This window comes from Lampetra planeri, chromosome 8, assembly GCF_965212315.1.
Source record: "Lampetra planeri chromosome 8, kcLamPlan1.2.h2, whole genome shotgun sequence".
Lineage (NCBI taxonomy): Eukaryota > Metazoa > Chordata > Hyperoartia > Petromyzontiformes > Petromyzontidae > Lampetra > Lampetra planeri.
The window spans coordinates 10,904,553-10,918,061 of NC_136114.1; the positions used below are offsets into that span (position 1 = coordinate 10,904,553).

General features: G+C 46.2%; 1 protein-coding gene across 2 annotated transcripts in view; it reads right to left on the reverse strand.

The window, feature by feature from the left end:
- Positions 1 to 13,509, reverse strand: part of LOC144720322 (uncharacterized) — a 69,341-nt gene that overhangs the window by 18,297 nt on the left and 37,535 nt on the right. For both annotated transcript variants that reach the window (XM_078596989.1, XM_078596990.1), the window contains 5 exons: positions 10,548 to 10,587; positions 8,979 to 9,059; positions 6,521 to 6,628; positions 1,174 to 1,283; positions 919 to 967 (listed from right to left, as the gene is read on the reverse strand). In XM_078596989.1, coding sequence (XP_078453115.1) covers positions 919 to 967; positions 1,174 to 1,283; positions 6,521 to 6,628; positions 8,979 to 9,059; positions 10,548 to 10,587 — 388 coding nt within the window. The remainder of the gene's footprint in view (positions 1 to 918; positions 968 to 1,173; positions 1,284 to 6,520; positions 6,629 to 8,978; positions 9,060 to 10,547; positions 10,588 to 13,509) is intronic.

Genomic DNA, 13,509 nt, shown 5'->3' on the forward strand with positions numbered 1-13,509 from the left:
AGCTCGTATCAAAATAACTCGGGAGGAGGAGGAGGGTGGGGGGTGGTGACCCGAATTCCATTGGTGGCCACGGTTAACATCAGTGGCGAGTGATAATCTGAACCAACCCTAGGCGCCCCTTTTCCGCACCATCACCAACCTTGCAGTGGTCCAGTTTGGTGAAGTACTACGGCCAATCAACCACGATGCGCAACAACCATGTGCAGAGGCCTTCATCCAGCAGTGGCATGACAAAAATCTGTAAGTACTGATTCATGATTATTTTATTTTGGGTTAGATCGTGTCGGTATTATAACTTCACGATTTACCCCAAATTAAACTAATTACGAATCATATTTGTCATGAGGCCCTGCACATACAATTAGCTGCAGATTATTATCATTCTTTAAATAAATTGGAAGAGCGGTGGCTTAAGTTCGATTTATAACCACGGCCAACATCAGTGGCGAATGAAATCTCAGCCAGCACTAGGCCAACCCTTTACCAACCGGCACTGACCAGAATTATAATGCATGGTCAACAAACTCCCCCATGACCAACACATCATGGAGAGGCTTCCATCCAGCAGTGAAGGGCTACAATTTAATTATTATTATTCACAGAAGCAGTTTAAAGTGTCAATCGAGACTTATTTTACCTCCTTAGAGCCTGCAGCATTAACTCAGGGGCTAAATGCTGACATTTGGACTTAAACGTAAAAAAACGAATGAAAAAATAATAGATCATATGCCTTGGTTGTGTGCGTGCCTACCTCCCTGCTCTCTATACGTGCGGTGTCATAAGGTTTTATCGCTCGCTCCTCGCATGTTTATTTATAGTTCAATTTAAATTCCATTTACAGCTCTTTCTGTAAACCAAGGCCAACGCAAACCAGCCCAGTACTGCCAAACAAAAAAGAATACACGCGCCCCGACTCACCGAATTGTAAACGGAGTACGCCGCCAACACGTGGAAAAGTTCTTGCTGCCTGTAAAAGGAGGAGGGGAAAAATAATAATCAAAACCGAGAATGCGCGGCCGCTGATAATTGTTTTCACGAGCCCAATGAAGCTCAGCGCATTGGCGAAGCCACCCCCCCCCCCATACCTCCCCCCACTTGGTGGGAAAAACAAAAATTGCGGTGCGTGTTGGGGTGGGGGGCGAACGAATCTCTCTCTCTCTCTCTGGGCCTTACTTGACCCCGTAGCGCTCGCGGAACATGATGTGGTTGCGGAACGTCCGGTTGACGTCGAGGTCAATTTGCCGAAGGTCGGGAGAGCGCTCCCGTGCCTGCCTTCGCATCCTCTGCGAAAGATGCGAGCGCGAGTTAATGTTCAACAAGTGACGCACGCATGTATGTATAGTTGAACTTCTTTCGCACCGTACGTAGTTAACCGGACTAAACTCAAAAAGCAGTTCGAACGAAATGCGTCTTCAATTTAGATTCGGTCGTGCCGCTGCTGCTGCGTTGGCAGTGGTGTGCACAGCAGAAATAACAGCGAGCAACTCGACACGTTCGTCAATAATGCCGCCTTGAATGGGGAAAATAAATGTTTTATGTGTATGCCTCTCTCTGCATGTGCCATGTCCTTTTTGAACGACATCTGCGGTCACGGCCTTCCATTTCGCCCTGTCCATATTTGCCGAAGAAGTCTGCATTTCATACTCCTCCGAGTTACATCCAAATTGTTCAAATTGCTTCTGAACTCAATGTGGTGTCTTCCTCGCCTTCTTGTGCCTACAATTATCCCAGCCAAAACTTGATATTCAGTCTTTTGCTTTTTCATTACATATCCAATAAATCTTGCCTTTTAATATACACATTTTGGCTATCCGCGAATCGCATCTGGAACTCTACGAGGGAGAGAAAGAAATCGATGAGATAAAGTAATGAGATAAAAGATTGGTTTTCGTAGGCCAATATTATTACACGAGAAATTCGCTACGCATATATATATTTCCATTTTAAGGAGATGTTATTGAAGAATGTGCTGAGTTTTCAGTTGAATTTAGATCAGCATTGTCTCTCGGAAGAAGGTAATAAAGAGAGCTGCAAATCTGAGCTCAAAATAAATATACGAGCAAAGCCAAACTCGGGCGGACGGAAACGGGGCCAAACAAATGGAGATATGTCTGTTGGAGGGCACACAACTGGCAAAACACTTCAGAGTATGTGTACCTACGAGCAGTCGTTGAAGGTGGACAGGGATCAAAACTTAATGAAATAACAGAGAGGACTAGAGCAAGCGGCAGTGCCTTTTGGAGAAGTAAACTTGAGAATCAAAAGCAAAATAACCAAGGTGCCAAAGAGAATAAACTTTCCCAGCTATGACTTGTGGATCTGACACACACCGATGCATAGAGAGGTGCATGCTTGGAATTGCACGAAGAAACAGAAGGAGGAACACACGGGTCGGAGGACATATGCAAGTCAGAGACGTCGTACTGTTGACTGTTGAACAAATAATGTCGGCGTTGACGATTCACATCACTCAAGAGGATGATGGCCGATGGTTGAGACGAACAATGTTGTGGCCGCCAAAGGAGGGAGAATGCCGGAGAGAACGTCCACCGTGGAGATGGAGCGATGGGATCGGCACTTGTGCACGAGCAAGACGGATTGTTGCATCGCAAGACTACGAGAGACTGCTTGGGGAGGCCTTCAGCCAGCAGTGGCTAAATCATCACTGATGATGACTGACTCTGCAAGTCAACCAAAATATTTCACGGAGCCCGGCTGCCCATCGTTGATGATTGCGACCCATTAATAGTACGTATCAACATAAAAGAACATTTCAAAAATTGTTTTTTAAATGGGATAACATTTCGCAGGCGGGCGCAATTTTGCGGCTTCATTAATGAGAAAGGAGAAAAAAGGGTGCAAGCGATTTTCGCTAAGCACCGTTATAGTTCCATGGCGGTAGAGACGTCGCTCTGCTATCATCCCTGCACATATGAACACAAACTGTCACCAGGCACGGTGCGCACGGGAAGGCGGCAATGTTTAAGCCGATGGACGTTGGCAGGTGTGCAAAGTAATCACGACGAGTCTTCTTTGTTCTTTCGGTAAAGTCACGTAGAAGGGAAATAATAAAATAATAGAAATAAAACATAATAAAATAATTCTCACGACGTTTCGGCCACAACGCGACCTAGCTTATTTTATTATGTTTTATTTTTATTATTTTATTATTTCCCTTCTACGTGACTTTACCGAAAGAACCAAGAAGATGAATCCCTGCAGTCACGAAAGCTTTAAATCGAAATCACGACGAGGTTTCAGAAAGGTGTCCTCGTGGCTCAGGGGTCGTAGAATTTGAGCAGACACCGCCGAGGCCCTGGATGTGAATGTGGGTAATACCCACGCGTCATTAAACCGGGTTCTCAAATGTAGTGAAGTTGATTGGTCTCAATTACCACGCCCGGTACATAGTGGGTCGTGAGTTCGATCCCGACCCTGACGCCTGCTGTATATTTGGAGTTTGCGTGGATTTTTCTCCGGGTACTTCGGTTTTTCTCACCACATTTAGAAACGCGTGTTCTGAGTATTTGGCTGCTATAAATTTCCACGCGATAAGCCACTTGGGTGAGCTTTCATTCGTGGCCAGGTCACATCTAAAAAACAAAAACTTTATTGCTTAAGTAGGCCTTACCTGGTTAAATAAAAACATAATTCGTTTAAATGGTAAATAGTTTTATCTGTAGTTTAGCCAAGTGGAAGGTCTGAGTATTACAAAATATTTGGTTGACCGTTGTCAACGAAACGACATCTCTCATTGTGGGGCGCGTGTGGGAAAGTACGCCCCGTAGCAGAGGTGTGGACTCGAGTCATGTGACTTGGACTCGAGTCAGACTCGAGTCATGAATTTGATGACTTGCGACTCGACTTGGACTTGCATAACAATGACTTTGTCCCACCTATGAGATGTGGACTCGAGTCATGTGACTTGGACTCGAGTCAGACTCGAGTCATGAATTTGATGACTTGCGACTCGACTTGGACTTGCATAACAATGACTTTGTCCCACCTATGAGATGTGGACTCGAGTCATGTGACTTGGACTCGAGTCAGACTCGAGTCATGAATTTGATGACTTGCGACTCGACTTGGACTTGCATAACAATGACTTTGTCCCACCTATGAGATGTGGACTCGAGTCATGTGACTTGGACTCGAGTCAGACTCGAGTCATGAATTTGATGACTTGCGACTCGACTTGGACTTGCATAACAATGACTTTGTCCCACCTATGAGATGTGGACTCGAGTCATGTGACTTGGACTCGAGTCAGACTCGAGTCATGAATTTGATGACTTGCGACTCGACTTGGACTTGCATAACAATGACTTTGTCCCACCTATGAGATGTGGACTCGAGTCATGTGACTTGGACTCGAGTCAGACTCGAGTCATGAATTTGATGACTTGCGACTCGACTTGGACTTGCATAACAATGACTTTGTCCCACCTATGAGATGTGGACTCGAGTCATGTGACTTGGACTCGAGTCAGACTCGAGTCATGAATTTGATGACTTGCGACTCGACTTGGACTTGCATAACAATGACTTTGTCCCACCTATGAGATGTGGACTCGAGTCATGTGACTTGGACTCGAGTCAGACTCGAGTCATGAATTTGATGACTTGCGACTCGACTTGGACTTGCATAACAATGACTTTGTCCCACCTATGAGATGTGGACTCGAGTCATGTGACTTGGACTCGAGTCAGACTCGAGTCATGAATTTGATGACTTGCGACTCGACTTGGACTTGCATAACAATGACTTTGTCCCACCTATGAGATGTGGACTCGAGTCATGTGACTTGGACTCGAGTCAGACTCGAGTCATGAATTTGATGACTTGCGACTCGACTTGGACTTGCATAACAATGACTTTGTCCCACCTATGAGATGTGGACTCGAGTCATGTGACTTGGACTCGAGTCAGACTCGAGTCATGAATTTGATGACTTGCGACTCGACTTGGACTTGCATAACAATGACTTTGTCCCACCTATGAGATGTGGACTCGAGTCATGTGACTTGGACTCGAGTCAGACTCGAGTCATGAATTTGATGACTTGCGACTCGACTTGGACTTGCATAACAATGACTTTGTCCCACCTATGAGATGTGGACTCGAGTCATGTGACTTGGACTCGAGTCAGACTCGAGTCATGAATTTGATGACTTGCGACTCGACTTGGACTTGCATAACAATGACTTTGTCCCACCTATGAGATGTGGACTCGAGTCATGTGACTTGGACTCGAGTCAGACTCGAGTCATGAATTTGATGACTTGCGACTCGACTTGGACTTGCATAACAATGACTTTGTCCCACCTATGAGATGTGGACTCGAGTCATGTGACTTGGACTCGAGTCAGACTCGAGTCATGAATTTGATGACTTGCGACTCGACTTGGACTTGCATAACAATGACTTTGTCCCACCTATGAGATGTGGACTCGAGTCATGTGACTTGGACTCGAGTCAGACTCGAGTCATGAATTTGATGACTTGCGACTCGACTTGGACTTGCATAACAATGACTTTGTCCCACCTCTGCCCCGTAGCGTGTGGATCAAGTGTCGCTCCAAGAGATCTTGGGAAAAACGCTGCTTTGAAAAATCTGCTTCCACGTGCCGCTCTCTGGCAAGCAGGGTTGCTCTCTTACGAGGGTAGGGGGTATTCCGAATGCACATTTTCTGTTATAACATGATGAAAGTGTGAAGATTTTTTTCTTTAAACTTAAACATCCACGCTGCCGTATGAAAATCTTGTTTTGGTTCAGCAAAGGTGTGAATCTTCAACTGCTTGCAAACGCGAGTAAGAGGGGGTTCTCGCGAGACAGCCCCTCTAGAGAGTAGTTTGCCTACTCTTCCAAGCTGGCCTCGTCATCTTGGACGAGTTTGGAGTACCCACACTTTGCCCCACCGCACACGACCTACCGATCGGCGAACGGGAGCGCGCCCATTTGTACCGCAGGGCGGGCAGGTGCAGGAAGGATTTAAGGAACGTTCCTCATCGCTTCGACTGCCGTAGCGGTAGATCCAACCGGTGTGAACTCTGGATGGCAAGTCGAGTGTTCATGCAAAGTATCCCACCACCGCAACGACGTACCGTAATCATAAAGAAAAACATATAGTTGCGAATCAAATCGTGACTAAAATTCTTGACAGTTTATCAAATCACAGGGATGCATCCATCCCCTGGTGTTCAGTGAGCTTAAAATACCGATCTGGATGTGGGCCTTTGAAGATGGAACATTTTGTTCCTTCGCTCGCTCTGTTGATGATGGAAAAAAAGCAAACGCTGACCTCCGGAATCCTAGTCTAGCGTGTTGACAATCACACCAGGGCAACATCCCGTTATTTTGCCAATCAAAACTTAAAACGCGACACAAATTCACCGTGGCGGCGTGGCAGCTTCTCGGCCGGACATGCCCTGCGGCCGCCACCGCCGCCACCGCCGCCACAGAAAGAAAATGTATGAACGGCACGGGGTTTGTGGCGGGCGCTGGGAGGAGCAGCGAACCTCGTAGACGCCTTTGTTGTCGGAGTGAGCACGTGCCACCTCGAGCAGCAGCAACCACAACTTTCCTCTGAGCTGCAGCGGAACACCCTTGTACACCCTCCGGGACAGCTGTCGGAACACCAGACGACGATTACTCCCGCCGCTCGGACCAAACTGTTTTTCTACCGCTGATTGTTATTTTTTTGTTATTTTTACTTTTTACATTTATGTGGCCATTTCGCTCGTGGCCAACTGGGTGGAGCGGAGGCGCAGTGGTTCACGCACTACGCTATGAACCTGGCGAACGGGGCTTCGATTCTCGGCCAAGGCTAACACTGCGCAAAGCACCGACGTTCAATTTTAAATGCTTTTCACCGCATCAGCTTTTTTCCGTATTTCACTAACCCACATTGATCAGCGTTGTGATGCATGGTCTCATAACAAAGCTTGCCGAGGACTTCATCCAGCAGTGGATAGGAAAAGGGCTGTGAATGGCTATTAATTAACGGGGCATTTGGATACTCTACACTGGAATACTTTATAATTTAGATTACTTCAGTGCCTTGAAATCCTGGAGATGCACAACTTACGCTGGATATATTCTCTGGTTCTATCGGTTAAGTCACGTATAAAGATAAAAGAATAAATTAAATAATAGCATACTACGACGTTTCGATTGCAACACAAGCAATCATCATCAGGTATAAAAGAAATAGCAACAAAAATCTTAACCAGAAAACTATAGACAGACACACAAGCAGACAGACATACCTGATGATGATTGCTTGTGTTGCAATCGAAACGTCGTAGTATGCTATTATTTAATTTATTATTTTATCTTTATACGTGACTTAACCGAAAGAACCAAAGAATAATTCCTGCAGTTACGAAAGCTCCAAAATTGAGATTATTACGCTGGATAGTTTATGTTCTATTCATCAGTTGCTCGTCTTGAGCGACTAAAACAGGGCAGTAAAAAGTGGTTGCATAGACATACACATTCGGCTGGGTGCAGCAACACAGCTGCATCCCATTCTACTTGTCAATCCGCTGCTGGATGAGGGCCTCCTAACGCAGTGTGGGTTGTGGGGATTATGTTGACTATACTTCATCACACTGGACAGCGTGGATTGGTTGAAAGCTGAGTACACTACAGCAAAGCATTTTGCTCTAGTGCTCTCCGCTGCTCACAACGTAGGCCCACAGCCCATAATGCTTGCTATGCATGCAATCATGCGGTCGCCCATTGAAAAGCGCCTCGATGCAGGTACAACTCTGCTTTAGCTTCCAAAATCTGATGAGATTGGGTGCATTTCAGGCGACCTGGTCATCTGCTCGACAATGTAAAAGCCAATTGTGTACTATTGTTGTGTATTATTATCATGGGTGTCCCATTGTCTCCGTGCTCCGTGAACACAATGAGCCAGTCTGTGGATGACACCAAAGAATGATTGCCACCCGGGCAGTGATGACACTATAATTGATATTTCAAAAGAGTGAAAAAAAATATTACACACGTGCGTCCATCGTAATTTGTATTACGATTTGTACGCAAAAAGCATTTACATTATTACGGAACCAATTTCTCACCCTCCATTTATATCGCTGCCAAATATTAAAATTCTGCCATACACCATTCTCCAACCCCCACCTGCTTTGGTAGGAATACGTTATATTCTTGCAAATACTAATACAGCAATAAAATGCGTTTCCCGTAAAAAAAGGTAATTAGAATTGTATACGAACACAAACACGACACGAGAAACCCCTTTTCCGCAATTCGCAGCTGTGACGGTGCAGCACTGCACACTAGTCAACAAAAAAAAAACATTTTTTTTCTGGCCTGGACTTTTGCAGCTGTTTTAGACTAATTTCAGGGTGCTGATTCCAAATCTGATCTCAGATTTGCTCGATCACATCTCATTTTATGCTATCGGCATACCCCATTTTCATTGGTTTTACCCGAAATTAACTCTGTCACTTGTGATTGCAAGTTGTTGCGAGTCAGTGACTGCTTTAGTGTTAAAATATGGTGATGTAGGTTTAGGATAGTGTGTTTATAATATAATTTTATGTAGATATCCACATTTATTTAATATTTTTCTTCTGCAGTTTTTATTGAAAATGCAATATTTGAAATCTCAAAAACCTGATGTGATAGACAAAAACTGATGCCAGATTTGGAATCAGCACCCCAAAATTACCTTACGACCGTTGGAATACCTTATGCCAGAACAAGTGTGTTGACCAGTGTAATAAGCGTGCGGCCACGGCGGCAAGCCAGCGAGCGTGGAAGCAAGAGGGGAAACGCAGTGGCGAGCGACGGAACAGCGAGCGCGGGCGGGCGGTGGAGACAATGAGAGGAAGAGAGAGAGGCTGGTCGCAGACGCCTGTTTTTTTGTTTTTTGGGTGGGGGGGGGGAAGTGTCCACGGTGCTGTGGGGAAACAAAACGCCACCCGCAGGGGACTCTGCCACGACCTTGTCGCTGTTCCGGTACTTGTCCCAGGTCTTGAGCATTTTCAGCCACTTGTCTGTCCGCTCGATCTCCAACAGCTTTTGCTGCACCAATAAACGAGGCAGCGCGATGCGTTTAGCACGGTGGGGCGGGGGGGGGGACGCAACGATCGGTTAGAAATCGGTTCTTGCGTTCGACACGTCCCCCCAAAAAAATCTGCACGCGAGATTCGTTTTGTTTACAATCCGTGTGTACAAACATCGAGGTGGAGGTGCAGCACGGCAATTGCGAGCTCAAGCCACTGCTGGCCAAACACTAAACTACTATTAAACATTTTGATTTAAAGCTTTCGTGACTGCAGGGATTCATATTCTTGGTTCTTTCGGTAAAGTCACGTAGAAGGGAAACAATAAAATAATAAAAATATTTATTTTTCGTTATTATTTTATTGTTTCTCTTCTACGTGACTTTACCGAAAGAACCAAGAATATACTATTAAACAGTTTTTTTTATTTTACCAGGTAAGGCCCCCTGAGCTATATAGCTCTTTTCACAAGTGACCAAGTCACAAATTATAGCCTCGTGAAGTGGCTTATCACGTGCAAATTTATAGCAGCCAAAAACTCTTAAACGCATGTTTCTAAATGTGGAGGGAAAAAGTGGAGGACCCAGAGCAACATGCACACGACCGCGGGGAGAGAGACACACAAACACACTCCAAATATACAGCAGGTATCGTCAGGGTCGGGATCGAACCCACGACCTCCTGCATACCAGGCGAGCGAGTTAAACTCTCACCACTGCAGCGCCCCCCACTGTGGGGGGGGGGGAGTGAGGGGTTACCCACACTCTATGCCCCACGTGCCCGTTTATACTGCCGGGTGGACAAAGGCGGGGAGAGCAAGACTTGTGGTACCATTGTTTCAACTGTCGTGCCGGAAAACAAACCGGCGACCTCCAGATTGCATGTACAATGTGATAACAATCCATGGATGTTCATGCGAGTACAGTATTTCACTGCTGCAAGGACATTCTTATAATTTGAAAATATATAATTTCTGAATCGAACCATGACTGGGATCAAATCACAGGGATGTACCCATGATGGCCAGTGAGCTTAAAATCCAGATCTCGATGGGCTCCTTTAACTAAAAAAAAAATTAGGAGCTTGTCATTCTTTCCCTTTGTTGAGACAAAATGTCTTTCGGTAGTCATTTTGAGGGCAGCTTCCTGTGTACTACTATTAAACAATTTGCGCGGTATGTATCATTCTATTCCACATTGATAGGTGACAATCGGCAGGTTAACAAGTGTGACCAGTGTGAAACCCACAGGCTGAGCTTTGACAAGGGCTGCATAAATTTGCGCAGGGCTCAGCCAAGGAGCCTTAACCTGCGAGTGCGAACATCCTGTATAAATATGCTTTGCCCATTTAAAGCAGGATAGTGTTGACCAAAGCCAATTCAACTCTGGAGCCAGTGTCAACGAGATGACCGGAGGGAAAAAAAACTAGCGCACTTTGAAAACAACTTTCGCCGAGGTTAACACCTGCCGGCCAAAGTGCGGCTGGATCTCATCGATTCATCACTTGCCTTCTCCTCCAGTGCATCTGGAACGGGTAGGTCTTCGTTGCTGCAAAAGAAACCAAGGCGAACGTGTTAACACTGCTGGCTTGCCGGGCTATGCAGGCTGCCACAGTGTTCAGAGAGGCAGGGCTCAAGAGGGATCGTTTATGCACCTGATCGTCACGCACCTTTACATCATCCGCACCAAGTTTACACAACAAAGGCCCATTCCTAACAGCGTGCTTCAGCCGCACCGAACCTCACAGAAATAATATTCAGGGCCTACCTTGGCTCCTCCCACCCTCAACCAGTATATATACAAGGACTGTGTTCTTGGAATTTCTCTCACTTGATACAGCTATCGTGCTGTGACGGTTCCACCTGAAGACGGAAGCTTGTGTTGCCTCCGAAACGTCGTGATTTTTATTTTATTTTTTATTTTACTTTTATTAATTGTAATTTTTTTTTTTTACCTACGTGACTTTACCGAAAAAAACCTAAGAATATGAATCCTTGCAGTCACGAAAGCTTCAAATCTAGAATCGTTTATGGAGTTTGTGGATAAATCCCTCCCGTACAAAGGAGGTCGCTCTTCCTCCACGACTTCTCAAATGCTCCGGAAGCAGAGCCGATGAGGCTCTATCTGCTGCTTCTCCCTCCCACCCGGCTATCCGTGCTGTTGACTCCTTTGAAGTTTAAGCCTCATTAAGATAGTTTTCCTCTCCCTTTCTATGATTGTCTCATCACTCAAAAAATGAAAAAAGTAAGCATGCATGATCTTTTTGTCCCCGTACAGCTCACGGTTTGTTTTAGACGGAATCCGAAATGTTGTACAGTATGTATGTTGCACTTCTTTCGCACCGCACGTAGCCACCCGAGCTAATCGGAGGTGCAAAGTTCAAGTACTGTATTGCAACACGTAGCCTTTCGCAATCAATATTATCCATAAGAGGGTTTTTTTTTGGGTCAGATCACGTAAATATAAATGTGTCGTTTTAAAAAATCGAATTGTAAATGTTGTGGGTTTACTCTCCAACACACCGGTGTTTGGAACTAGTAACTAATTGGCACGCTTTGTTCACGTGACAAATCTTCCTAATTGGCTGAGCCGGGTGGTGCCGGCTTGAATGACACATTTATATTTACGCGATCTAACCCACAAACAAACCCCTCTATTATGCTGTATTGCAATTTAAATGAACAAGCTGCACGAGTGAAGTCCATGTCGTACACGTCAATCGGTCACGTTGCACTGCTGCTGCTGCTTTTGTGTCGTTGGCAGTTTCACGTGAAACGCGGCAACAAACCAAAGCGCGGCGTGCTCGCAGAATTGTGCGGCGCAGGTGCCCACGCGAATGAGCGGCACCTCGGTTACGTCTTCAATGCGACCGCCAAGTGCACTTGCATTGGTGCCATGAACACGCGTTTATATGCATACACGCCTACTCTTGATACATTACAGTGAACTGTCCAGGTCCACGCAGCAGTATGAATGAGTCCACCACAGTCATATTCTTGGTTCTTTCGGTAAAGTTACGTAGAAGGGAAATAATAAAATGATAAAAATAAAACATGATTAAATTCTCACGACGTTTCGGCCACAATTTTATTATGTTTAGCTTTTATTATTTTATTATTTCCCTTCAGGGAACTGAACTGGTATGGACTCAATAAGTGCCACAGAAACCCACTGATCCCCTGAGTCATTTTTTGTATGTTTTATTTATTTTTTATTTATTTTTTACAATTTCCTGCTGAAATTAGCCTTAAACCAGTGGTGGAAATTCAACATTCCACTGATGGGGACGAGGCAGAGGTCGCAACCGGGTTTACCCGATACCCGTACCCTACCCGATACCCGGTTACCCGTACCCGGCCGGGTACGGGTACGGGTAGCCGTTTGCGACCCTGGTGCGGCCGGGTACAGGTACGGGTAGGCCGTGAGTCACTGGTGAGTAACCGTTTGTCACTCATTTCGGGTAGGGTACGGGTAGGGAACGGGTACCCGTACCTGGCCGGGTGCGGGTACGGGTACCCATTTGCGACCCTGGTGCAGCCGGGTACGGGTACGGGTAAGTAATCAAAACCCGTTTGCGACCTCTGGGACGAGCGCGGGAGCGCAATGTCCACTTGCGGTTCCACCCCACATCGGACGCGATCCACTGGGGCGCCGTTTCGAGCGGCAGCGCGCAAATCGCGAGGCGGCGAACGTTGCAGCGCAGCCGGGAGGGGGGTCGCCTACAAAATCTTACAGAGTCGTTGTTTAAGCAATGGGGTTCACATGCTGACGCGCGTGCGGACGTCGCTATTTTGAAAGTGCTGCCATGCATAATTTATCGTGTTGCCGGCCCGCTCAACGTAATAGTGTAAGCGTGCTCCGTGCTCGGATTGCAGAAGAATGCGATCTATCCCTGGCAGGTTCTTTAGGCGACTGAGTTATGCCCTGCAGTGGTAACCCGAACCCCGCCAGGATTTACCACACGCCAACAGGAAATTATAACCAATTTCCTGCATCTTAATCGCCGAGACCGTGGCAACACCAGCCTAATGACTTTAGTAATTTTTTTGGTGGACCAGGTGGCTTGGCGGTTAGAGCACGTGGCTCACGGCCGAAAAGGTTTCCGCGTTAAAATCCTGGTTTGAGGTTGACTCGGCCCATCATCCCTCCAAGGTGGATACAATTGGTACTACTCTGTGGCGGAAGTCAACAGCGGTTGTCTTGTACAGATTCCCATCGCCGTCATAGGAATGTGGAATATCCGCCACTGGCTCAGGACCGTCAACGGGGAGTTGAGCACTGCCTCACTGCTCATTTGAGCAGGAAATCATGTTCACTATTTTTGTTTGTGCGTGCATAGTGATATTTGGGTTTGTCTCTGGCATCTAGTCTGTCTCTGGCAGGGCCAAATATGATATTGTGCTTGGGCAGCCAGGCTATGGCAGCTTGCGATGCCCTCAGACTATATGTGTGGTGTTCCTTCCAATGTAA